Below are 25,398 nucleotides of genomic sequence, written 5' to 3'. Positions count from 1 at the left end.
TGATAGTAGCCAATGCAACAGAGAGGTTTCAAAGAAAAGTTTATCTCACATAAACCATTACATAATCTGACCACTTCCTTTTCCCTTTGATACTAAATGAAATGCAGATGCAATTGAAAAGCACATCAAGATGCAAATCAATACTGCCCTTTGCTGAAATCACTCACTGGTATATTCCGTATTAGCATATTCACCAAAATTTAATTGTAAACAGAGTAATTATGGTACTAAAGTTATTAAATACACAAAGCAAGCTTCAAACTATACATATTCAAATAGAATTTCAGTGGCAGATCAACTTTTATATCTGAAACAATACCCTAATTAATAGTCAGCTCTGATGATAAAATGTTCCTCTGTTTTTCAGATAACATTCCAAAAAAGTTCTGCTATGAATATTAAAACAAAGTTTTGTGAATGGATTTTTAAATATCAATAGCTATATTTATCACAATATGGTACTGTATTTAGACAACTGGCATTTTTCAAGTCCTGGATTCAAATTTGGAATTTTTTTTCTAATCATCCACTGAAAAGAGGGGAAAAAAGCCTGAATGAGTCACAACAATGACACTTGCGCTTGATGAGCTCCATGAATTCATCCTCCCAAACGGGGAAATCACAATGTAGAAAGCTTGTTATACACTGGGTGACTACCCATAAATTCTCCCTAAAATAGGCACACGCTTAAGCTCCATCGGGGGTCACAGAGTTACATAGAGTTTTCTTTAAAGTCATAAAGTTTCCTGGAATTCTTTATACTAGAGAAACACACTGACTTAAGGATAATCCTGGATAAACCGGACCACTGGCCAGTCCATCAGCATCGTACCAACACACCTCCACCGTCTGCCACCCACGGCCTGCACGCTCACGTGGCGTCTGTCCCACATCCAGAGCTCGCTCTCGTCTTCCGTCAAATGAGGCTCTGAAGTTTCGGCACCGCTCATCTCTCTCACTGTAGGTGATAAATGCTCCCCACATGCTTACCAGCTCCCTGGATACCAGAGCTGTCACAGTTCATTGTGCCTGGCAGATAATCAATGTGCACAATTTAACAAAAAGTTTTTTAATCCAAGTACCTGATGTCTAACCTGAGAGGAATCTCTCTTCCCAAGACCCAAACCTAGCAGCCACCTATACCCACTGCAAGCCCCTAACATCCAATCTTATTTCCTTTCTCCCATCTCAAGTGAAGAATCTCACACCGTCCGTCCTTCTCTCACAGTCCACAGCTCCCTCAACTGCCTCCTTCCATCAGCCTTCAAATATGCCCCACCCACTGCCATTCTTTCTTTTTTCAATGCTGTCTGAACAAGTGCCAACAGTCACTGCCACGGCCTTCTCACTTCCTCAGGTCACTCTGTCTGGACTCCGCCACCAGGACCCCACTCTCAACTCCTGCTAAAGCCACCAGCGGCCTCCCTCCATCACACCCAGCAGGCATCTTCAATCACCTCTCGCCTGTTCAGCAGCACTCGGCATCGCTGTTCACTCCAGCTGTCTTGAAATATTCCTTTTGTTTTGCTTTCACAATGCACTACTACTTGGATTTCGGTTTTCATTCTACCACTTAGCCCACTCACGGTTCTTGATAATCTGAAGATACAAAAATGAGTCACAGCTCACTCTTTCAAGAAGCTTGTTCCCCTCTGATGGGCAGTTTTCCAGGGTTGACGTGCTTAAAAAGCAAACTACCTACACTTCCACCTCTTACACCAAAATATGAGTTTTATTCTATAACAAATCACGTAAAATAAAAACATGCTGTTAAAATAAAGTTAATATTTTTGGAAATTAGGACTGAAGTATTACTAAGAATACAAACGACTGACATGTTTTGTTCCTTTACAAGGGTGGGCAACATCCTGCCCACAGGCCACATCAGCCCTGCAGTCATTTGGTCTGGCCCTGCCAAGGCAACCACAGGTGGGACTCAAGATTCAATAGATCTATAGCAGGCTTTTTTAAGATTCATTTATTTTCAAGGCAGAATTGGTGTGTGTGGGGGGGGGGGGGGGGCACAGAGATCTTTCATCCACTGGTTCACTACCCAAATGCCCACAGAAGTTGGGGCTAAGCCATGCAGAAGCCAGGAGCCTGGACTCCATCCTGGTCTCCCACTTGGGCCATCTTCTACTGCCTCCCCAGGTACATGAGCAGAGAGCGGGATTACAAGTGAAGCAGCTGGGACTTCAACTTCACTATGTTTTTGCTGATCATGGAGTCACCCATCCCAACAAACAGAGAATGTGCTGTAAGTAAGTACTTTTCAATGGTGGTTGTTCTTTTAGATGCTAATTATAAATCTACTAATTATCACAGTAATAAACATGAAGTGAACTTATGAAGAATGACATGGTTTTTCACTCATTCGTTTACTCTACAAATATTTATTTATTGAAAATCTACCATGTGCATTTTGCTAGGCACTTGCTATATGTCATAAAACAAAACAAATGTCCAGGCTTTGGACGTTTATATTCTAGCAGAAAGAGACTGATAATAAAAACAAACACAACAGGTGAATTCCTAAGACCAGGGCTCTGGAGTAGCAGGTTAAGCCTCCACCTGCAGGGTCAGCATCCCAACTGCTCCTCTCCTGTTCCAGCTCTCTGCTACGCTCCTGGGAAAGCAGCACAGGATGGCCCAAATCCTTGGGCCCCTGCACCCATGTGGGAGACCTGGATAAAGCTCCTGGCTTCGGCCTGGTCCAGCCCCAGCCATTGCAGCAACTTGGGGAGTGAACGAGCGGATTCACTTTCAACAGGGAAATTCCTAACTTGGAAAACGTAGCCACTAGAAAAGCGAAGCACACACAGGGAAAGGAGGACAGAGTGGCCCGGGGCAGAGGGCCTCCATCGACTCAGAGCGGTCAAGGCCAGCTCCACTCAGAAGGACCTGGTTCAGCTGAGCACATCTGAAGGTGAGAGGGTCGGCCACGTGAGGATGTGGGACAGTCTAGCAGGACAGGCAACTGTGCAAGATCCTCAGGGAGGAGCACACTTGGCAACCGAAACAGACTGAGGGCACCAGCCTGGCTCGGGTGAGTGAGCCTGGGAGATGACGTCAGAGAGGCTAACACCACAGCAACACGTCAAGCAGAGCCTTGTAGGCCTCCATTAGGATGCTGACTTTTGCAAAATGGTAAACATAATTCCACAGGTTTTGGGATAGGAAGGATTTCATCTCACAACATTCAGTCGAAATAAAAATTGTAATTGAACATCTGAGTCAAGAATTCTCCCACCAATCTATTTCTCACCAAAGCTTTTACATATATTTTTTGCTGACACATATAAGCATTAGTCCATTTTCAAAACATATTCCATCTATAAACTATATAAACTTGACGGAAATCCAAAATTTCAAGTGCCTCTGGCGTATCTTTGTACAAAAATCACCTCAAGGCAGAAATGGGTTTATCATGGGCCAAACTGTATCCCTAAAAGTAGACAGCTGACTAAGTCCTGTTCTTCCTTTAACATAGATATTAGTTACTCAGTAGTGCTATCAGAATGAGTGGCTCGCGACTGTGTGGCAAGAAATATGAAGACGTTTGGGCCGGTGCCGTGGCTCACTTGGTTAATCCTCCGCCTGCAGCGCCGGCATCCCATATGGGTGCCGGGTTCTAGTCCCGGTTTCTCCTCTTCCAGTCCAGATCTCTGCTGTGGCCCAGGAAGGCAGTGGAGGATGGCCCAAGTGCTCGGGCCCTGCATCTGCATGGGAGACCAGGAGAAGCACCTGGCTCCTGACTTCGGATCGGCGCAGCACCGGCCGTGGCGGCCATTTGGGGGTGAACCAATGGAAGGAAGACCTTTCTCTCTGTCTCTCTCACTGTCTATAACTCTGTCAAAAAAAAAAAAAAAAGAAAAGAAAAGAAATATGAAGACGTTTACCACCATGCCCACCTTCTACATTTAAAATAAAAAGAATGAGCCCGTGGAATTCTATTACAATGTACACTGTCTGCTTCGTTAATTCATTTGCTCTATAAGTGTTGACCAACACTGCTCCAGGAACTGTTCTAGAAGACAGGGATAAGGCAGCAAACAAGGCAGACAGAAAGCCTTGCCCTTATGCAGCTTGTGTTTTATTCAGAAGAGACTGACAACCTAAACACTGAAACGTACCTCCCACGGTGATAAGTGCTAAGGCAAGAAAAGGAGGGGGTGAGGGGGCGGTTTAAAAGATGGTCTGGGAAACCTCACTAGGCCTGGAGATAAAGCGAGGAGGCAGCCATGCAGAGAAGGAGCCGGTGCAAAGGAACCAAAGCAAGAACAAGCTCAGCTCATTCTAGGAACACCGAGGAGGCGGGTGCAGCCGGAAAGGAGCTGGCAGGGAGAACCCCGCTGAGGTCAGACATCAGTGAGCACAGGGAAGGAAAACAGGTCCACTGCACAGGCCCCCCGAGGGAGACGGGAATCACTGGAACGTCTGAGGCAGAGACGAGACATGCTCTGACGTGCTGATGCAATAAAAAAGGACTGGGAGGGGGCAAGGCAGAACAGCCCCCACGTTCACAGTGGTTCTGCCAGTGGAGTAAACAACGGGGACATCCATCTTGGTGGACTAAGAACGGTAGGCAGGCGCCGCGGCTCACTAGGCTAATCCTCCGCCTTGCGGCACCAGCACACCGGGTGCTAGTCCCGGTCGGGGCGCCGGATTCTGTCCCGGTTGCCCCTCTTCCAGGCCAGCCCTCTGCTGTGGCCCGGGAGTGCAGTGGAGGATGGCCCAAGTGCTTGGGCCCTGCACCCCATGGGAGACCAGGATGAGTACCTGGCTCCTGCCATCGGATCAGCGCGGTGCGCCGGCCACAGCGGCCATTGGAGGGTGAACTAATGGCAAAAGGAAGACCTTTCTCTCTCTCTCTCTCTCACTGTCCACTCTGCCTGTCAAAAAAAAAAAAAAAATGATGAATACTGTTAAAACCACACTGACTTTCAGTCACCCGACAGAGGAGTACAGAATACCTTGAGTTTTTTCAACTTTACACAAGTTCCCCCCGCCCCCACATATGCAGTGCCAAGCAGAAACAATTGGTATTAGTGACAGATGGTCTGGGAGCCTGCTAATCGTTTCTTACTCTGGGTTTTTTAAGCTCTCTCTTCATAGCAATTACATGGCACCAGGAAATTAAACATATGAACTCATTTACTCCAAAGGCATTTATAGAACACCTACAAATACGTGCAGGCCACCGTGCTAGGGCTGGAAATTCAAAGCTGAGTCACACGCAACCACACAGCTCAGGTAACATCACAGCACCAGTTTCAAACAAGGACCAGTAAAAACGCCGTCCAGGTAAAGACTGCTTCTGAACCCCTTGATAAAACTATTTGTTAAAGACAGTGATCTACAGAATCAAACCCTGTCAGGTTCATGGCGGAGGAAAAGTGTCTCTCACAACGCAAGCCATCAAGAGCTAGGGAAGCTCTGTTTCCTCTTTTGCAGCCAATGCCAGGAAGTTTAAAGCAAACTTAAACAAGCCAACTACACAGCCCCCCACATGGCAGGCGGCGACTGTGCACGCCACAATCATGGGTGGGACTCTGGAATGCTGCGGCCCGTCCTCCACAACGGCTCCTTCTAATGCCATGCTGGGACTGTCTCCACAGACGGCACCCTGGTCCAGACATCCTGGCTCATCTTCCTTTCTTCACTAAGTCATCATCTTTGGTGTAACTGCTCTCTTCCCTGCAAGTCTACTGTATCTGAAGATCGTGAGACAAGTCCCACCAGTTCATTTTAGAGGCTCTGGGCAAAAAAAATCTAAATTAGCAAACAACTGAGGAGATTTTCTCCCATCCCATGGTATCCTTAGGCCAAAAATAACTCAAACTTGTTTCAAATTTATTTGGGATTAAGAAGCAATTACGGCCGGCGCCGCGGCTCACTAGGCTAATCCTCCGCCTTGCGGCGCCGGCACACCGGGTTCTAGTCCCGGTCGGGGCGCCGGATTCTGTCCCGGTTGCCCCTCTTCCAGGCCAGCTCTCTGCTGTGGCCAGGGAGTGCAGTGGAGGATGGCCCAGGTGCTTGAGCCCTGCACCCCATGGGAGACCAGGAGAAGCACCTGGCTCCTGCCTTCGGATCAGCGCGGTGCGCCGGCCGCAGTGCGCTGGCCGCGGGGGCCATTGGAGAGTGAACCAACGGCAAAGGAAGACCTTTCTCTCTGTCTCTCTTTCTCACCGTCTACTCTGCCTGTCAAAAAAAAAGAGAAGCAATTACATGTTTTGGTATGAATGGCTTCCTGCCACACCACAGCGAGTCAAAGAACAGAACCACGCGAGAGACAACCAGGCACAAATAACTTCAGCACCGCTTTTGCTAAACTGCATCAGGAACAACTGGAAAGCAACGCATCTAAAGACAACCCTCTCACAGAGAGCCAGCCAGCTAGAGGCTGACGGGTGCGTTTCCTCAGTGTTTAGAAATCACCTGGGAAGTCAAATGCAGAACGCTGGCTTCCCACAGCCACTTCCCAAATACACAGAAGGTCTGCCTTCATTTTCTCCATTTTGCCCCACAGATCTTTCAACTGAGACAGAATGGCAAGGGTGTCCACACGGCATGAGAACAGGCTGTGACCAGGATCACTCAACAGAGAAACCTGAGGCACAGGAGACCGAGCAGCCTCCAGGTTCCGGATAGGGAAACCCAGCCGTTCCCTGGGCGTCACTCGGAGAACCACGCATATCCATAAAAACATGACAAACATGCACAGCTGTATGATCCCTTCAGGAATAGTAACCAAATAAATGTCAAAATGGGAGACAACAGTGACCGGCACTGTGGCACAGGGGTGTCAGTCAGAATTCCACATGCTCCGATTCCAATCCATCACCCTAGAAAGGCAACAGGAAATGACCCAAGGACTTGGGGTCCTGCCACCCTTGTGGGAGACCCGGACGTATTTCCTGGCTCCTGGCTTCAGCCTGGCCCAGCCCCGGCTGTTGCAGCCATTTGGGGAGTGAAACAGAGAATGGAAGCTCTTTCAATTCTCTCCCTCTGATGCTCTGCCTTTCAAATAAATAAATATATGTCTTTAAAATATATATACATATACAAATAACACAGTAAACCATGAGAATACAGAAGTGAACCTCTAGAGATAATGATCCCATAAATTCATAGATTTATTCCTGAGAAACACTAAGCGAACTCAAACTGTGACACAATCTTTAGCGGCAATTGTCACGCTCCTCGTGTTTTCACACCCAAGCTGGAAAGAACGAGGTGAAGACTAACGCTTCTAACTCTGAAAAAGAAAGTGGGTATCTTCAGGGAAGAAATTACTTCTTCCACGCCAATTTTTCTAACTTGTATTAGGAAAGTGATTAACATTAGATTATAAAACTTTTTGGTAAAGTGAGTAAAACGTTTAAAACACAGTTATCAGACGACTTCCTCGACTTTACTTCTTCAACAGTGTCTGCAAGCTCTAGAAGAGAGAGCACTAACTGCAGTCCCTCCTCACTGAGAACACACGGCGTCATTGCCAGCACAAGCCCAAACCACCTCCGCTACCACTTCCTCCCGAAAGGAAGGCTCTGTGAAGGCCCGGCTGCGTGCCTGCTTTCTGACGTGGCTCCGACGGCGGAGTCCCAGCGGGTCTCTCAGAACTCAGTAGACTCGTCTGCTCTCCAGAGATCACAAACGAGAAATTCAACTGCTCTGCCCAGGCGAGAGTCAGACTGAGGGAGGAGCACGCCTGAAGACGCTGACTTTCAAGGGTGCCAATTCCTGGCTCCTGACCCCAACTCCAAGGAAAAGAGGTAAAAGGAATGCTCATGTATTAGGAAATTCAAACCATACTGTGAATATTTTCATAATACATGTTATTTATAACATTTACATATTTTTAAAAACTCCATAAATGATAGATTATCACTGATTCTATTTGGGAGGCAAAATTATCCAGCAAACTGTTATCGTTTAATTCTCCAGATGTTCACTTTTTTTTAAGATTTATTTGGGGTCAACGCCGTGGTGTAGCAGGTGAAGCTGCTGCTGGTATCCCACATGAGTGCCAGTTCAAGTCCTGGCTGCTCCACTTCTGATCCAGCTCCCTGTTAATGCACCTGGGAAAGCAGCAGAGGATGGCCCAAGCCCTTGGGCCCCTGCACCCACGTGGGAGACCTGGAAGAAGCTCTTGGCTTCCAACGGGCCCAGCTCTGGCCATTGCGGTCATCTGGCGAGTGAACCAGCAGATGGAACATTTCTCTGTCTCTCCACCTCTCTAACTCTGCCTTTCAAATAACGGCTCACTAGGCTAATCCTCTGCCTGCGGCGCTGACACACCGGGTTCTAGTCCCGGTTGGGGCGCCGGATTCTGTCCCGGTTGCTCCTCTTCCAGTCCAGCTCTCTGCTGTGGCCCAGAAAGGCAGTGGAGGATGGCCCAAGTACTTGGGCCCTGCACCCGCATGGAAGACCAGGAGGAAGCACCTGGCTCCTGGCTTTGGATCGGTGCAGCCACGGCCATAGCGGCCACTTGGGGGGGTGAACCAATGGAAGGAAGACCTTTCTCTCTCTCTCTAACTCTGCCTGTCAAAAAGAGTTACCGAGTAAGACAGAGAGAGAGATCTTGCATCTGCTGGTCAATCCCCAGATGGCAACAATGGCCAGGGCTGAGCCAGGAGCTTTCATCTGGCCGCTCATTAGGCTGCAGGGGCCTGAACATTCGGGCCATTTTCTACCACTTTTCATGGGCCATTTGCAGGGAGGTGGATCAGAAGTGGAACAGCCGGGAGGGACAGGAACCAGTGCTCATATGGGATGCTGGTGTTGTGTCATCGCTTCACCGACCACGCCAGGCCCCGTGTGCTCACTATTAAATGGATCAATACACTATACAGGTTAGCTACAGAACATTTCTCCTTATAGATTCTTAGGACAGAGGCCTATGGGAGACCACTTCCAAATACTCTAAAAAGAAATTAGGATTGGGCCAGCGCTGTGGTGTTGCAAAATAAGAAGAAAAAAAAAAAAAAAACTAGCTGTCTTAGTATTCAAGGAATCCTTTACACTATAAGAAAAAAAGGTACAAGTGCAACCGGAAAAAAGGGAGAAATGACAGACAGGCAAATTCACAGGAAAAGAAATTACAGGAATTTTCAGATCCATAGAGATGTGTGCCCATGTACACATCAGCCAGTTTCAACATCTATCAACACATCGTCAATTCATTTCCTTTATAGGTTCCAATCCACCAGCCCCTCCCATTTTAAAGCAAGCCCCAAACATATCACTGCCATGTAAATAATTCTAACGAGGCCGAAGACAGCCACCACACACCATTACCACACCTCGCAAAATTAACCACAACTCCTTAAAACCACCTAGTAAGTGCTCAAATCTCTCTATCTCAGTAAGAGAGCTTTCTAAGACTGATTTTGGTTCTCACGACCCAAAAATTGATGCACCTGCTGGTCAGTCTCTCAATCACTCTGATTTGCGGGTGTCCCCCTCTCCCTCATCATGTGTCCCAGTTTCCTACATTCTGAACTCTGACTATGACCCTGCACTGTCACTCACTCTGTTCTGTACTGGTTACTGACGTTGCTACCAGATCATACCGGTACTTGATAAACAAGGTGAGTGTTATCACTCGTTGCAGCAAAGGAGAAACGGCACCAGGAACCGTGGGGCACGCGGGGCAGCCTGGGAAGAGGATGTTGTGATCTATCCATCCCGGGACTTGGCTCCGGCTAGCACCTGCAGAAGCAGCAGTCTCTCTACACTGGGGCAGTTCTACCACTGGGAACTCAATGAACCCCATTTGAGGGAGGAGACGCAGCTGCAGCAGCCACTCAGCTTGGCTGAGTGTCTGGGAGGCGCACAGTGATCCTGGTTTTCTTGGCTCTGCCTCATTTCCCACAGTCTTAGAAGCCTGTCTGAGGTATGGTGAGATTGTGCTGTTTATCAGATAACAGCCTTGCTGTCCACGCAGGTCAGTTATGAACCTCAGGGGCTGCTCTTCCCCTTCTTTTACCCAAACAATGGATGCCGCCTTGAGTTAGCACTGAGCCCTCTGACGCCACTCCAACAGTCTGGAAGAATCTCCTTGCTTCCTAGAGCAACACGTCCCAGGTGCCTCCTGTAAATCTGCTTGTCCCCAACCTAAAACAAGGCACTGCTACAACGGCCCTTGTCTCCTTCTGGTTGAAAATGGTACTTGGAGACCAAAATCCTTCCAAAGATTAAAACTTAGGGACTTCACAATGATGTTTCCCATTCAGATTTAGGATTACACACTTTTTGCATTTTATTAGTGAATGAAGCAAATTAAAATGACTATGATACGCAATTTACAATTAAAATGACATTTTTCAGCTACCAGATTAGCCAAATTCAAGGAGTAAGATTATACACAGGGTTAGAAGAGGATGAAAAATGTCACATCAATTTGGCACAACTACCAAAACTTTAAATCCACAGCCATTTATCCCATAGGTACACTCATGTATCATCGAATGTACGCGGTATTTACTACACTACTGTACATAAAAACAAAAGACTAGAAATATCCCTAATTTACTCTAGGAGAGGACTTATTAAATAAATGGCAGCAGATAGCCAATAGAATGGAATATTGTTCAGTTCTGAAAATGAGGTAGAGGTCTACACAGACCAGTCTCCAAGAAAGTGCGTTCAGGGAAAAGTACAAGCACCATGATGAGAATTAGGATTTTCCTAAATATTCCTATTCCTGTGAACTAAAGGGACCCTGCTACATGTGCTGCAGGCACCGCCCCCAGGAGGCCCACAGGCTCTGTGTGTGGACAGACAGCACATTCCTAGGAGGCTGTGGAATCAATTCGTAGCAGAAAAATGCCTTAGGAGTGGGAGGCTTACTTTTCATATGCTTAGATTTATCACTGTGTGCATGCATTAACTTTTCTATTAAGATTTTTCAAGAAATTCTTCATGAATAATAAAAGAACTTCATTAAATAAACTACCAAGCAACTCTTTCAATGTTGTTAGTCCGGAACTTGCCAGGGCTTCTGTGACATCAGGATCCACCTAAGCCAGACCTACTAACTGCCTCAAACTAAGAACACGGCAGTCAATGCTGTAGAGAAACAACTCTCAATACTTGATTTGTGATGGGATCATTCCTTCACGTGTTGGTAACAGGTCAGTCTTCACAATGCACTATGGTCTCTAGCCTCTTAAAAAGTAATGCAGGGAGCCGCCGCCCACTCCAGCTCTCTGCTGTGGCCTGAGAAAGCAGTGGAAGATGGCACAAGTCCTTGGGCCCCTGCACCTGTGTGGGAGACCTGGAAGAAGCTCCTGGCTTCGGATAGACCCAGCTCCAGCCATTGCAGCCAACTGGGGAGTGAACCAGCGGATGGAAGACCTCTCTCTGCCTCTCCTTCTCTCTCTGTGTAACTGTGTTTCAAATAAATAAATAAACATTTAAAAAAAAAAAAAAAGTAATGCAGTCTCTGAAAGACCAGGAACTGAAAAGAATACTGACAAGATGTTCTTACATCCATTTTTGCATAAGTAATGCTGAATGAGTAAAAGCATGAATGACTGAAGCTATACCACAAAAATCAATTAACCATTAATTATACTCTACAGCTCCTCCATACAAATGATCTATTACAATGAATATCTCCACAATTAGGTTTCCATATAAGCAACGGTCCACACTGGGTGAGTTAAACACAGTACATGTTAATTCTTACAATAACCACGAAACAAAGTATTATTTTACTGACATAATGGAAATTAATTTTTCCATGATCTCACAACCAGTAAGTAGTAATAAGGCTATACAAGGTTCAAAAGACATGTAGGAAAGTGTAATTTTTGCAAAAAAAAATATTTTTGTTAATTAAAACAGAGTACATATAGAATAACTAAGTTTTAAAACAAGAATCTTAAAGTGGTCAGATATTTGCTTTAATGACTAATACTACAGCCATAAATAGAAATGCCATAAAAATAGTATAAAAATTAACCAGAAATACACTGCTATTGCTATAAACACATTTAGGATGACTTCCAAAGAGCAAAAGAAATGAAACAATCACTCACAGAAACAAGTTCTTATTTGGTTTTCTAAACATAATATGTTGACACCAATTCAAATGAAGAAACTTCATGTGATAAACTACTGTAGAACTGGGGGGAGGGGGAGGATTAAAATAATATAATACAAAAAAAGTGGATTTCATGAGACTCTTCCAGGGTCTAGCACAAAACCCTGGAGATTCCGAAGCCGACACTGTCATCGCAGCATCTGAATGACGGCACTTTTGCGATCATTTCTCAGGAAAGCGTTCAGACCAAATCAGTGCTCCAGGATCCGATTCTGCAGCAGGGATCTGGCCTAGAAGCCTGCGTCCCACGTAGGAGAGCCTGGGCTGGATTTCCGGCTCTTGCTCCCAGTCCCAGCCTCCTGCTAATGCAAACCCTGCCACACAGTGGTGATGGCTCAAGTACCTGGGTCTCTGACACACACGGGAGACCTGTGTGGTCTTTAGCAGTGGCCCAGGCCCAGCCACTGCAGGCATTTGGGGAATAAACCAGCAGACAGAAGTGCCTCACCCCCCTCTCTGACTTTCTACATCTCATTCTAAGTGCAGAAGAAAGGAAGGTGAAAATCTCAGCGCTACACATCCCTGCACACATGTAACACGTGTGTGGCACTGTGTCACCACTAACTGCCAGTTCACGCCAGGCTCTGGACGTTCTGTGAGGATCTGGAAGTCGGGGAGCCCGTCCTACTCTAACATACCTGCCACTTGACGAGAAACCAACAGGCATTTCTCAAGAATGGGCTGAATTAGGGCCATGGTCCAGGTACACCTCCCATGAACTCAGATAAGACCCAATTTCTCAGGTCTTCTTTCCTCACCTGAAAAATGAGAAGCTCGAATTAAAGTCCAAGCCAGGCACTTCACCTACTGGTTTGTAGGGAAAACAGCACAGTGCACCTCGGAGCCAGTATGAACCCCGGAGGACCTCTTCCCACACCCCACAGATGCACACTCCGGTCTCAGGCAGTCCACAGTTACGGATGCCAACAACAAAAGTTGTTGCTGTGAGAGCTCCCCCAACCCACCTGCTTACCAGACAGAACAGTCCCTGAACAAAATGGAAGAGAAACAAAGGGAAAAATGTTTCAAGTCAAAAATAAATCGAAGTGAACATTAAAAGGCTAATAAATTCAGTAATAAAAAGACAAATAACCCCACTTAAATGAGCCAAAGGACTTGGATAGATATTTCTCCAAAAAGGATTAGTAAGCAGCCAATAACCATACAAAAAATATCCAACATGATCAGTCATTAGAGAAATCAAAATCAAACTCACAGTGAGATACCGCTTCACATTCACTGGGATGGCAGAAACAAAGACAGACAATAACAAGTATTAGTGGGTTTGGAGAGATCTGAACCCTTACCCGTTGCTAGTGAGAAGGTAAAAGCTGGCAATCTTAGAAAACGGTAGTTCCTTAAGAGGTTAAACGTAGGGTTACCTTTGTGTGTGTGTGTATGTACACACACTCAAGAGAAATAACATTTACCCACAATTTGTACACAATTCCTCATAGCAAGCAGCATTGTTCATAATAGCCAAAATGTGAAAGCAACTCAAAGTCCTTCAAATGATGAATGGATAAATAATTGTGGTATATCCATACAATGAAACACAGCAATAAAAAAAAATATGAAGTGGGGCAGGCACTGTGGCACAGTGGGTAAGGCTGTTGCCTGCAGTGCTGGCATCCCATACAGGTGCCAGTTCAAGTCCCGGCTATTCCACTTCTGATCCAGCTCTCAGATTATTTATTTATTTATAACCAAATCTTTAAAAAAAAAAATAAAAGTGAAGTACTAATACATGTTACAATACAGATAACGATGAAACAGGGTACGTGACAGAAGCCGGTACAAAAGAGCACCCATTACATGATTCCAATTATGTAAAATTTGCAGAATCGATAAATTTATAGACAAAGAGCAGACTTGTATCTTAGGCACGGGTAGTGACTACTAATTGGTGAGTTTCTTTCAGCCCTGATGAGAACTCTCTAAAATCAGGTTGCAATGGTCTGACGTTTGCAGGCCCCAAAGCAGGCCACTGAGAGCAGAAAGCAAGCAGCAGCGGTGGGTTTCCTGTTGTAATGTCCAGGCTGCTCTCCAGCCTCCTGCTCTCGGGGGCACAGCACCGCGCAATGCACGTCTCCTTCCAGAGGCACAATCTGTGAAGACTAAAGCTCACTGATCTGGAATGACTTCGACTGAATTACAAAACTCTATAAACTCTACCTGTGATTCCTGGAGTTCAAAGTAGGACACTGAAGGAGGGGACAAGTGAAAAAACAGAGACTTTCAAAAACGGAGTCGGGATCCTGACCCACAACTTCCTAAAACAGAGGGAAGATCTCCTGGCAAGGGGTAGAGTGTGCACACCACACACTCAGAACACGCGTGGGCAGAGACCCAGCACCAGGATGGAGGAAGCTGCCTTTATCATGAATACATCAAGTAACAGAATCCAGATACAAGATTCTAGTAAGCCTCAAAAACAAAACAAAAAACCCTAATGATCAAGGAAAACAGAGCCGGAATGAATACCAGAAGATAATCCATTCGAGTCGTTACAGATGAAGTTTCAGGCCAGGGGGGTGATGACAGATCCAAGACCAGAAGCCTCATTAAAGGTAACTTAAGGGTGAGCACACAATCCCAACTCCCGGTGTGACCACTTGACCCAACGCTACCTACCACCACTGGTGCGTTCAAGTGCACAGAAGAAAAGGAAACTTGGCCTCCCCCTACCAGAACACACAAAAAAGTCCTGGAGACTCAAACCGAAATGTGAAAGGCCAAACAGTAAAGCTTCTAACAGATAACACAGGAGAACGACCCCATAATCACGCGGCAGCAAGAAAGTCTTAAATAGGATGCAAAAAGCACAAACCATAAAGGAAAAGATGATAAACAGAAACTGAAAAGGTGCTCAAACCATCAGCCCTCAGGGCCATGCCAATGAACCCCACACTGAGACCTTACACAGAACCACTAAAACAGATGAAATAATAAGTTTAACTGACAGTATCAAAAGGAATAAAGACTAAAAAGCCACCAGAACTGTCACATGCTGGCAGGAATATGAATCATCTATTAAAGCCAAAGATACATACATATATATATATATATACACATACCCTATGACCAACAATTCTACTCCCAGATATATACCCTACTAAAACGAATTATGTGGATGCCTGTGTGTATACCCCAAAAGATAAGAACAAGAATGACTTTTGCAGTCTTATTCATTATTGCCCCAGAGTAGAAACTATTCTAATATTCATCCACTTTACTAATTTTTATATATAATTTGCGAAGACTTTTAAAAAAATGGCCACGAATTCTTCGACATACCTTCCACAAGGACATGCAGTCTCAGGGCTGGCGCTGCGGCATAGCATCCCATATGGGCACCGGTTCGAGTCCCGGTTGATCCACTACTGTGTTATTCATACAACATGGGTGAATCTCAGAAAGTTGAATAGAAGAGGCCTGGGGAAAAGGTGGTGTACAGCGTATCACTCCAGTGACGTGAGTGCAGAACTAACCTACAGTGACAGATACCAGAAAAGCAGTTACCCTGGTAGAGCAGTCACTGGAAAGGGGCCCACGTCAGAGACGTCAGGAGTGCTAGGATAGTGTGGCCATTCTAGGGCGTTCACTATGTACAAAAACAAAGTCACCGTAGAGAGGATCTGTATACCTTTTATTAGAATTCCAAAAAAGACTGCTCTTAATCAGAATGAGCCACGGAAAGCATCAGCATGCCCTATGCACTCTACCACCAGCCCCGGTACTTAACACACAGTCACCCCAGCTTCCAAGACAGTCCGCTCCTTTTCATCCTGCCTCTCTGGTTCCCCTTCTTGGTATCTTCTGTTGCCTCCTTTCTGCTCAGCTCTTTCTTACTTTTGGGATTCCCCAGGTTTCCACCCTCAATCCTCTTCATTCTACATGCTACAATTCTTTGTCCTGCTTTTCCAATCTCAGTTGATGGCATCACCATACCCTGTTCTCTTACAAACTTCTAATCTGGCAGAGAATTAGGAATCCAAAATATCTTGAAAAACTGCAGTTGGCTAAATCCATTAACACGGAAGTTAACAGGGTGAGCACAAAGCTCCATGGACCACAAAACGAACGCACAGATCAGGATAAGCAATGACGTAGACAGGTCTGGGATTTTATTCAACTCTAGGTTCAATGTATGATGCGGCCATGAAAAGGATAAACCTAATATTAGTAAAAATACAGTATGCAAAAAGAGGAAGATAATAATCTTCCCTACATTAAGAGTGTTATACCTAGAACAAGAAATCCAACTCTATTTCTTCACTTATCTAGCCATGCCTGAAGTATTGCATTCAATTTTTTTTTTTTTTGACAGGCAGAGTGGATAGTGAGAAAGAGAGACAGAGAGAAAGGTCTTCCTTTTTCCGTTGGCTCACCCCCCCCAAATGGCCGCTACAGCCGGCGCACCATGGCCAGCACTGTGCAGATCCGAAGTCAGGAGCCAGGTGCTTCTCCTGGTCTCCCATGCAGGTGCAGGGCCTAAGCACTTGGGCCATCCTCCACTGCCTTCCCGGGCCACAACAGAGAGCTGGTCTGGAAGAGGAGCAACCGCAACAGAATTTGGCGCCCCAACCGGGACTAGAACCTGGGGTGCCAGCGCCGCAGGTGGAAGATTAGCCAAGTGAGCCGCGGCACCGGCCTGCATTCAATTCTAAGGATTACAATTTTAAAATATAATTTTTTTGACAGGCAGAGTGGACAGTGAGAGAGACAGAGAGAAAAGTTTTCCTTTGTCCGTTGGTTCACCCTCCAATGGCCACTGTGGCCGGCGCACCACGCTGATCCGAAGCCAGGAGCCAGGTGCTTCTCCTGGTCTCCCATGCAGGTGCAGGGCCCAAGCACTTGGGCCATCCTCCACTGTACTCCCTGGCCACAGCAGAGAGCTGGACTGAAAGAGGAGCAACCGGGACAGAATCCAGCACCCCAACCAGGACTAGAACCCGGGGTGCCGGCGCCGCAGGCGGAAGATTAGCCTAGTGAGCCGCGGCACTGGCCTAAAATATAATTTTTTAAAAAGGAAAGCCATCAGCATGATGAACTGACATGAAACCGTGCCATGTGAAGAGCAGCTAATAAGCTGGAGATGTTTCAACTCCAAGAATGAATTTTTACTTATTTTTCATTTTTATTTGAAAGGCAGAGAGTCAAAAAGAAGAAAGACAAAGAGTGGTCTTCCATTTGCTGGTTCACTCTCCAAATACTTTTAACAGTCAAGGCCTGGGCAGGCCAAAGCCAGGCGCCCAGAACTCGATCCATTAAGTCTCCTAAATGGGAGGTAAGGACCCGGGCATCTAAGAATCTGAAAGCATGTTAAGAGGAAGAGGAATTCAGTCTGTTCAGTCTGTCTCCACGACAGGACTGAGTATCGACTTCCCAGCCACACAAGGATTTCCAGCAGTCAAATTTTAATAAAAAACAGGCAGGCGATCTCAGCTGAGGCTAATCTTATCCCGCAGTGCAAAGAGCAGCCCCTGCAACACAGAATGACCCATCTAAGATGTCAACAATCCCACGGTTGAGAAACCATGCAATGAGCTCCTTGTCAGTGGACAATGTGATTATGGCCAACAAATGACTCAAGGATGGTGGGAAAGGAGTTTAAAAAGATTTTCTGTTTTAGATAATTATCCAGGGAAAAATATCTTCAGATAAGTTAAAGTGATGATGATGATGGTGAGCATGACAAAAACGTACTCAACAATTACAGTGGCCCAGACCTTACACTAAGAGATTCATGTCCACAGTCGACAGTGAATTCTCACAAGAACCTTCTGTTAGGTATTATTGCACCTGATCTAGGTAAACAAGGTTGCCCTAATGTCACTCAACAGTCAACATCTGAATCTACCTGAATCCAATTACATACATCACAATATTAAGTGGTCAAAGCTTTGCCACTCTAAAAAATAAGTGAGGGGCACATGTACCATGTGTAACACAAGCCGCGCTGGCTGAGAAGAAGAAGAGAGGATTATCTGAAGTGGTCCTGTGATGGAGGAAAGAACAATTATCTTGACGATCCCCGACTGCCTACTTCTTTAAGAGCCAAGACGCTCTTACAAACCCACGGAATCTCGGTCAGAAGCGGGGAGTAATGATGACATCCCTTTATCCACAGGCGTGAAAGCTCAGGGTGGACAGACGTTTGAACATCCCCGACTGGGAATCCTGCCCTTAACACACACACGAGATGCAGATACATGGTTTCTTGGCTGCCTATCCTCACACCCATCTGTCGGGATGGCAGTGTGCCTGCTCACATGTTGGTCAAACTGTCACTAGGGCAGAGGTGCCAAGCAATGATCGTTTTAAATGGGCAGCTTGCTCTTCTCTTCTGCAGAGAAAAAATATTCTCTGGTAACACGGAAGGGCTGCAATCTAAGTGAAATATTCTTGACCAATCTCACCATTTCAGCCGGAGAAAGATCTAGACTAGTAGATGAGACTGAGGCTAAGGAAGTTAAATCAAACAGAAAGGTACTCTGAAGACAAGCTGCAGCACAGCTCTTCACACTGCTCGTCATGGTGACCTCTTGCACGGTGACACCTTTGCTCAACAAGTCACTGCTGGTTTTTTTAATGGGATGAAACATTTTCCCATGTTCTAAATAAAAGAGTAGAAATGCATTAATATCTAGTAGTTTGACATTATGTAAGTGCTACTTGTTGGCTGGGTATTTCATAAATGATAGAAATCTAATCTACAGCCAAGATCTTCTAATTGCAAAAACGTGGAAAACAAATGAGACTCCCAAAGATGAACAGGGCAAAAAAAAAAAGTATAATTTCAATGGGGGGGGGGATGGAAGGGGGGCTAAAAAAAAATAAGAAACTGAGTATTTTCATTCACAAATCTAAAATTTAAGTCTCTGGGGCAAAATCCCAGGCCAGTTACCTGTCCCGCTCTCTCGAATGTAAGCAAAATGTCCCCAAACTCAAGGTGGCTTCCTGGCGTCAAGTCTCTACCAGCTCCCGCATCTGGAAAGCCCTCCCTGGGACTGCACCCCGAGTGCGGCCGCCTCAGCGACTCTGCAGACGGCTGGTCCCCACCACTCTCCACACGTGCTCCACACAGAAGGGGCAGGACAGCCTAAGCAGCAGTCCCTCACTGTTTCCATCTTCTCAGCTGGCCAGCTCCTGGACCCTTTCAGGCCTGAGAAGAAAGGTCACCCACATCAACAAGGAGCAATGACCCTCCTGCTCTTCTGCATACGACCTCCTGAGACTGGCATCAAGACGCAGCAGTGCCGGAGTCCAGCAGAGCCTGCAGGCTCCAACCCGACAGTGGTGAAGCCTGGCATTTACCATAACCTTCGGAGAAATACCAGGACTCCCCCACTGGGAAATGACGCCCGTGAGGCCTTCTCTTACACCTGTACAACACGAGTGCTGAGAGTCATGGTTACAGCCTGTTCTTCCAACCAACCTGTTGCTGTCTCACACAGGGCCCTAAAATGACTCCTCCCCAATACCTTGTATACCTTGTGATTTTCCTGTGAACACCGAGAAGTAGTGCCTTCTAGAATCCAGTGAGACTCATCACAGGCTCGTCAACCCAGCCAGCAGTTTCTGGACTCGGGAACCAGGTACCCCGCCTCCACCTCCTTCTGCACCGTCGCCTGCGTGACTCCCCCGAAACGGCCAGTCCATTCTTACCTTCTCTAGGACACGTCTCTGCGCCTACTCTTCTCCCAGACACTGTCCCACCTTTTAGCCATGTCTCCCCTTGGTAAGTCTGCACTCATGTCCATTTAACTGCTCGCTCACTTCCTCCGTCTTCATCTGAGTACTGAGTTTTCAGTGCATAACCAACTGACTTCGGATAAAAGTTCTGAAAACTGCTCAGTGGAGAAGGTTTAAACAAATGGCTTTGGAACAGTTGGACATCCACAGACAAAAAAAAAAAAAAGAAAAAAGAAGAAGAACCAAGATCTAAGCCTCACCTTCTACGCAAAAATCAACTCAAAACAGATCATAGGTCTAAATACAGGATGTGAAATTATAAAACACTGGGGGCCGGCGCCGCGGCTCACTAGGCTAATCCTCCGCCTTGCGGAGCCGGCACACCGGGTTCTAGTCCCGGTCGGGGCGCCGGATTCTGTCCCGGTTGCCCCTCTTCCAGGCCAGCTCTCTGCTGTGGCCAGGGAGTGCAGTGGAGGATGGCCCAGGTGCTTGGGCCCTGCACCCCATGGGTGACCAGGAAAAGCACCTGGCTCCTGGCTCCTGCCATCGGATCAGCGCGGTGCGCCGGCCACAGCGCGCCGGCCGCGCCGGCCATTGGAGGGTGAACCAACGGCAAAAGAAGACCTTTCTCTCTGTCTCTCTCACTGTCCACTCTGCCTGTCAAAAAAAAAAAAAAAAAAGAAATTATAAAACACTTAGAAGACGACATAAATCTGATCTCAGGTTACGAGGAGCTCTGAGACACACGTGACACAAAAACAATCCACACACTGATAAATCAGACTCCATAAAAGTTAAAAAATGTTGTGCTGTGAAAGATACCATACGAGAAGGAAAAGCCAGACTGAGAAAATGTGTTTATAATTTAGATTATGGGTGAAGAACTTGTATCCAGTGCATAAAGAACATTCTACACTCAGCAATAAGAACAGGGTTCAAATACAAAATGAGTGAAAGACTTGAACAGACAAGTCCTCAAAGAAGCTATGAATGGCAAAGAAGCACAGGAGAGGTTAGCTATCAGGAAGAGGGAGCCACCAGGGAAATGCAGATTAAAGCCACCCAGACACATCTATCACTACACACACGAAACACCACCGATACCAACGGTGGTGAGGATGCAGACACTGGACCCCTCATCGCGTGAGGACAGGACTGTTCACAAGTTCTTAGCTAAACACACACTTAGCATATGACCCCACAATTGCACTCCTGGGCATTCATCCTAGAAAAATGAAAACTTATATTCACAAGAAAAGCCAAAAATGACACACAATCCACATGGCCTTCAGCAGGTAAATGGTTAAATAAAGTGTGGTACAGCCATAAAATGGACAAACACAGCACAGTTACCAGAACCAGGAAAGTAACACTGATTCGAAGTTCAACGTTCCGGTTCTTCGGTGTAGGTACAGCTCCGGGACATCTGATCGCATGTACAGATCCACAGAACCATCACCACAATCAGGACCCACAACTGGGCCTTCATCCTCAAGAAACCCAACCTTAACCCAGCAAAAACTGGTCATCTCTGGGGCCAGTGCTGTGACACAGGGGCAAAGCCACCGCCTGCCATGCCGGCATCCCATTTGTGAACGGCCTTCCTGGCTGCTCCACTTCTGATCCAGTTTCCTGTGAATAGTCTAGGAAAGGCAGCAGAAGATGGCCCAAGTGTTTGGGCTCCTGCCACCCACATGGGAGACCAGGATAAAGCTCCTGGCTTCGGCCTGGCCCACAGCTCAACCTTGCAGCCACCTGGGGAGTGAACCAGCAGATGGAAGATCTCTCTCTTTCAAAATAAATAAATCTCAAAAATGGCGAACTCCATTCACTTCTGTAATGTTGTCATTTCAAGAATCCTGAATAAATAGAATTACATCACCTTTAGAGACTGGCTTTTTTTTTTTTTTTTTTTTTTAAACTCAGAACTATGCTCCATACAAGCTGCTGCATGTACCAACTATTCTCCCTCTCTGGTGACGAGTGATGTTCCACTGTGTGCTAGACCGTATTTTATTTAGCCATTCATCCTTTGAAGGACCGGTGGGCTGTTCTCGGTTTGGGCTATGATGAACAACTGCTGTGAACCTTCCTGCCCAGGTTTTTGGTGAGTGTGTAGGTTCCATCTCTCTAGGACAAATGCCCAGGAGCACAATTCTGGGCTGCAGGGTACCTGAGTGTTTAACTTCCTGAGAAATGGCAAAACTGACTCCTAGGTGGCCACCCATCCTACTCTCCCAGGAGCAACAGGAGAGGGGAGAGAACCTGAAAGTCATCATTTCTACAGTGCTTTCTACAAGCCTGAAAAAGCAGCAAGAGGAACCCTCTTAAATGTTGTAACCCGAACTTCACTTTCTTAAAAATTATTTTTTAAAGCTTCTTTTTCCTCTTTCCCAAATAATGGACAACTTTTTTATCTCTAGCAAAGAATGTATAGTTATAGGTATGTTGGTAGCGGATGCCATATTGTATACCAAACTGCAAGTGGGGAGGGAAAAAACCCTGAAACCTACAGTAGAAACAGACAAAGCTTCTGTTTCTACGCCTTCCAGTCCACCAAGACTAAAGGCTCAAGAGAACTTGCAAAGACTCAGGTATGCTGTGAAATGTGACTGCAACGCATTAACACACAGCACCATCGAGTGGTATCTGTTCAGCTGTTACTCCGCACAACGATTTAAGAAAAGCAACTAATCTGAAACAGAACTGCAGCTTCCTCAGCTGTAAGGCTTCCAACTTTATAGCTTTTTAATTTAGATCTGACACGCTGATAAAGACAATGCTGTCTCTTTTGGGGTCTTGAAACAAGAAGCTAAGTCCACAGCAGACGTATCTGTCCACCCGGAGAAAATGAACGAACAGAAATTATAAATTCCAAAGACAACACTGGGACCTGACGTCCCTGTTACCAATGGCTTCCAGTTCTGAGTCCCTCGCGGGATCGGCGCGATTGTTCCTGGCGCTGACCTCCTCCCACTGTTACTAGGATGCTTACCCCGAGATTTAATTATATGACTCCTTCTAGGGCACTGTCCCACTTACTGCACAGGGCTGACTGCTAAACATGTGTTTAACATTTGCCAGTGCAAACAGTGTCTATTCTAAGATGCAGTTTAAACCCTACAGCACTGGCTCCCATCAGAGAGAGAAGTTATGGCAAAGAATCGTCAAATCCACACACTTACCTGAAGATTAAACAGAAAGCATGGTTCGCAGGCATGAGTTTTTCTAGGCTGACAAGGATGCTCTGGTTAACAAAATTCTCAGTAAATGCACTGAGAATGTTTAGCTAAAGTCGTTTCGTATTAGCATGTGGGACCGATACTAAAAGTCTACCTCCCTGACAGGAGGGGAGGGGCACACCTCCAGCCCCTCCAGGCTCCCTGGAGAGCTTGTCTGTAAGGGTCGCCCGTGGGCTCCTGGAGCAAGAGTGGCAGGCAATGCCCGAGTTCCTGCCAAGGTCTGAGCCAACACTGGGGACGACGGAGCAGGAGTAACGGGGAGTGCACGAATCCACTTCAAAACAGCTTCCTCAGAACACAGCGTGCTTGTCTCACGCGGAGCCAAGGGGGAAACCCACCAGCACGGCCCTCTGCTCTCCGGCAAGGGCTCCCACAGGCAGGGGAATGGGGTCAGCAGGGCCAGACACACCCCCGGCTCACATCCCCTCGGATAGCCTCCTAGCGAAGTGCCGAGCCAGGATGCTATCGCTTTTCCGGATTAATTTTGCATTCTTGTTGAAAACTCTTTGTTTTCTATATTCCATCATAAATAGCCTTATACATTCACCGACCTGTGCTGGATCCTAAACAAAGTCCAAAAGAACCTGCATTAAGTGAAGACGAGGAACACTTGCTTCAGGGAGACCGGGGGACAGCAAGAACAGACGCAGCACCGTAGCCCAGTGCCCACCTGCTCTCCCTCTGAGCACGCAGAGCGCCCACCAGGCTAACCCGCTGCAGGGGCTCTCAGCTGCCGTCCACCCTCACCCTGTTAGCAGTGTTCACAGGCCGCACTCACACCCACGCAGCACTAACTCCCTTAGGCTCCTGCCTGCCACACATCTGCAGGAATCAGGGGCCCTCCTTCTCCTGTGACACAAGGCAAACCTCAAAGCTCTGCTTCATCTCCAAGTAAGTTTCAATTTTCCAAGTCAAAATCCTGTTCACAGTATGTTGTCTGATTAGGGATGCCTTTACAGAAAGCAGTCGCCAAAATTAACATCTTGTTTTTGCCTTTTCTAGACATCTGGGACATTCATTTACGTATTATTTAGAAGAAGAAAAAGCTGGCCTATTTCCTTTAAGAAACTGAATGTTAGGGTCTGTCGACGTGGTGAGCGCCTTCCGGTTACTTTCAAGCACAGCCTTGCATCCTGCAGTAGAGTTCGCGAAGCTTCCCACAGACCCACTTGCGGGGCACGCACTCCCCTGCTCTGTGCCAGGCTCACGCTCAGCGCGTCACCCCAGAACCTCGTGAACAAACACCCTCCCGTGACGCCTGCAGCTCGGAGCACTACAAGCAGCCATCACATGCGAAACTGCCACCTGCCCGGGACCGGGCCCCGACCTGGGCGCGCCGGCAGCCTGCAGGGCAGACGAGCGACGCTGAGACGCGCGGGCGCGGGCGTGCTGGGGCCGCCGGAGGAAGCCACTACCGCTTCGGCCGCGCTCCCCAGCCCAGCCCAGCCTCTCACCCGCCCAGAAACTAAAACTCCCGGCGCGGCCCCGCGGGCGCCACCTGCGCCCAGTGCCGGCCCCAGGCGCGCTGCTCGCTCACAAGCCGCTGTGCACCTGCGCACCGACCTCTCCAAACCACCCCGCTCGGCCTGGCCTAAAACCCTCCTTCTCAACTCCTACACACGAACGCGGCCCTTTTTATTTTTACTCCATGAATTTCAGACTCAACAGATGAGCGATTCCAGTTTAAAAGAACAGCTAATGAGGCTCTTCGACTGAGATTCGCAAGCTATCCCGGGAGATGCAGAAGGAAACCGACCGACCACGGCGGGCTGGTCCGTGTCGCTCGGGGGCTCGCGGCCACTTCACGGAACCTGACTAAACCCACGCGGGCGTGGGCGCCGACCCGCGGGAAGCGGACGCCCCGGCCGGCTAGCCAAGGGGCGCCCCCAGGCCCCTCCGGCAGGTCTGGCCCCCGGGACTCCGGCCCGCAACCGCCGGTCCTCGCCGGGACGCTGCCCCGACCCCGCACGGCTCGGCCCCCGCCCCGCGCCCTCGGAAGCCAAGCCGAGTGCCCGCCGCGCCGGCCAGGCCGCGCGAAGCCGCCAGCGCCTGGAGCTGAGGCTGCGGAGCCGGCGCGCTGGCGCAGGAACAGGAAGCCGCGCGCGCCCCGGCGACGCCGCGCCGCGCGGCCCCGCGCCCGCTCCCGGCCGGCCCCGCGTCCCCGGCTCGGGCCCCGCTGCCTGCGGCCTCCCTACCCCAAGCCGCAGGCCCGTCGCCTCCTGCCCAGTACGAACTTCCCGCCGCTTTCGCCGACTCGCAACTCGGCGGCGGCGCCGGCCCCTCCGCACCCGGCAGTATGGAGCCTTCCCATTGGCTCTGGCGCCGGGGGAGGCGGGGCGAGCGTAG

At 47.7% G+C, this 25,398-nt stretch overlaps 1 protein-coding gene across 22 annotated transcripts in view; it reads right to left on the bottom strand.

Annotated features, from left to right (window-relative positions):
- VRK1 (VRK serine/threonine kinase 1) overlaps window positions 1-25,393 on the bottom strand; it is an 80,640-nt gene extending 55,247 nt beyond the window's left edge. For 9 of the 22 annotated variants that reach the window (XR_011385046.1, XR_011385045.1, XM_070065634.1 and 6 more), the window contains exon 1: window positions 25,248-25,393. Coding sequence is in view for 8 of the 22 variants with exons in the window: in XM_051835942.2 (XP_051691902.1) it covers window positions 12,751-12,808 (58 nt within the window). In the remaining 14 variants the exon portion in view is untranslated. Of the gene's footprint in view, window positions 1-12,750; window positions 12,871-15,409; window positions 16,366-22,995; window positions 23,907-25,247 lie in introns of those variants that run through there. The other 13 variants (XM_070065632.1, XM_051835932.2, XM_051835929.2 and 10 more) reach the window with 10 other exon arrangements.
- Between the last annotated feature and the right edge of the window lie 5 nt (window positions 25,394-25,398).

Source organism: Oryctolagus cuniculus, chromosome 20, assembly GCF_964237555.1.
Source record: "Oryctolagus cuniculus chromosome 20, mOryCun1.1, whole genome shotgun sequence".
Classification (NCBI taxonomy): Eukaryota; Metazoa; Chordata; class Mammalia; order Lagomorpha; family Leporidae; genus Oryctolagus; species Oryctolagus cuniculus.
This window is presented reverse-complemented; position numbering and strand designations above follow the sequence as displayed.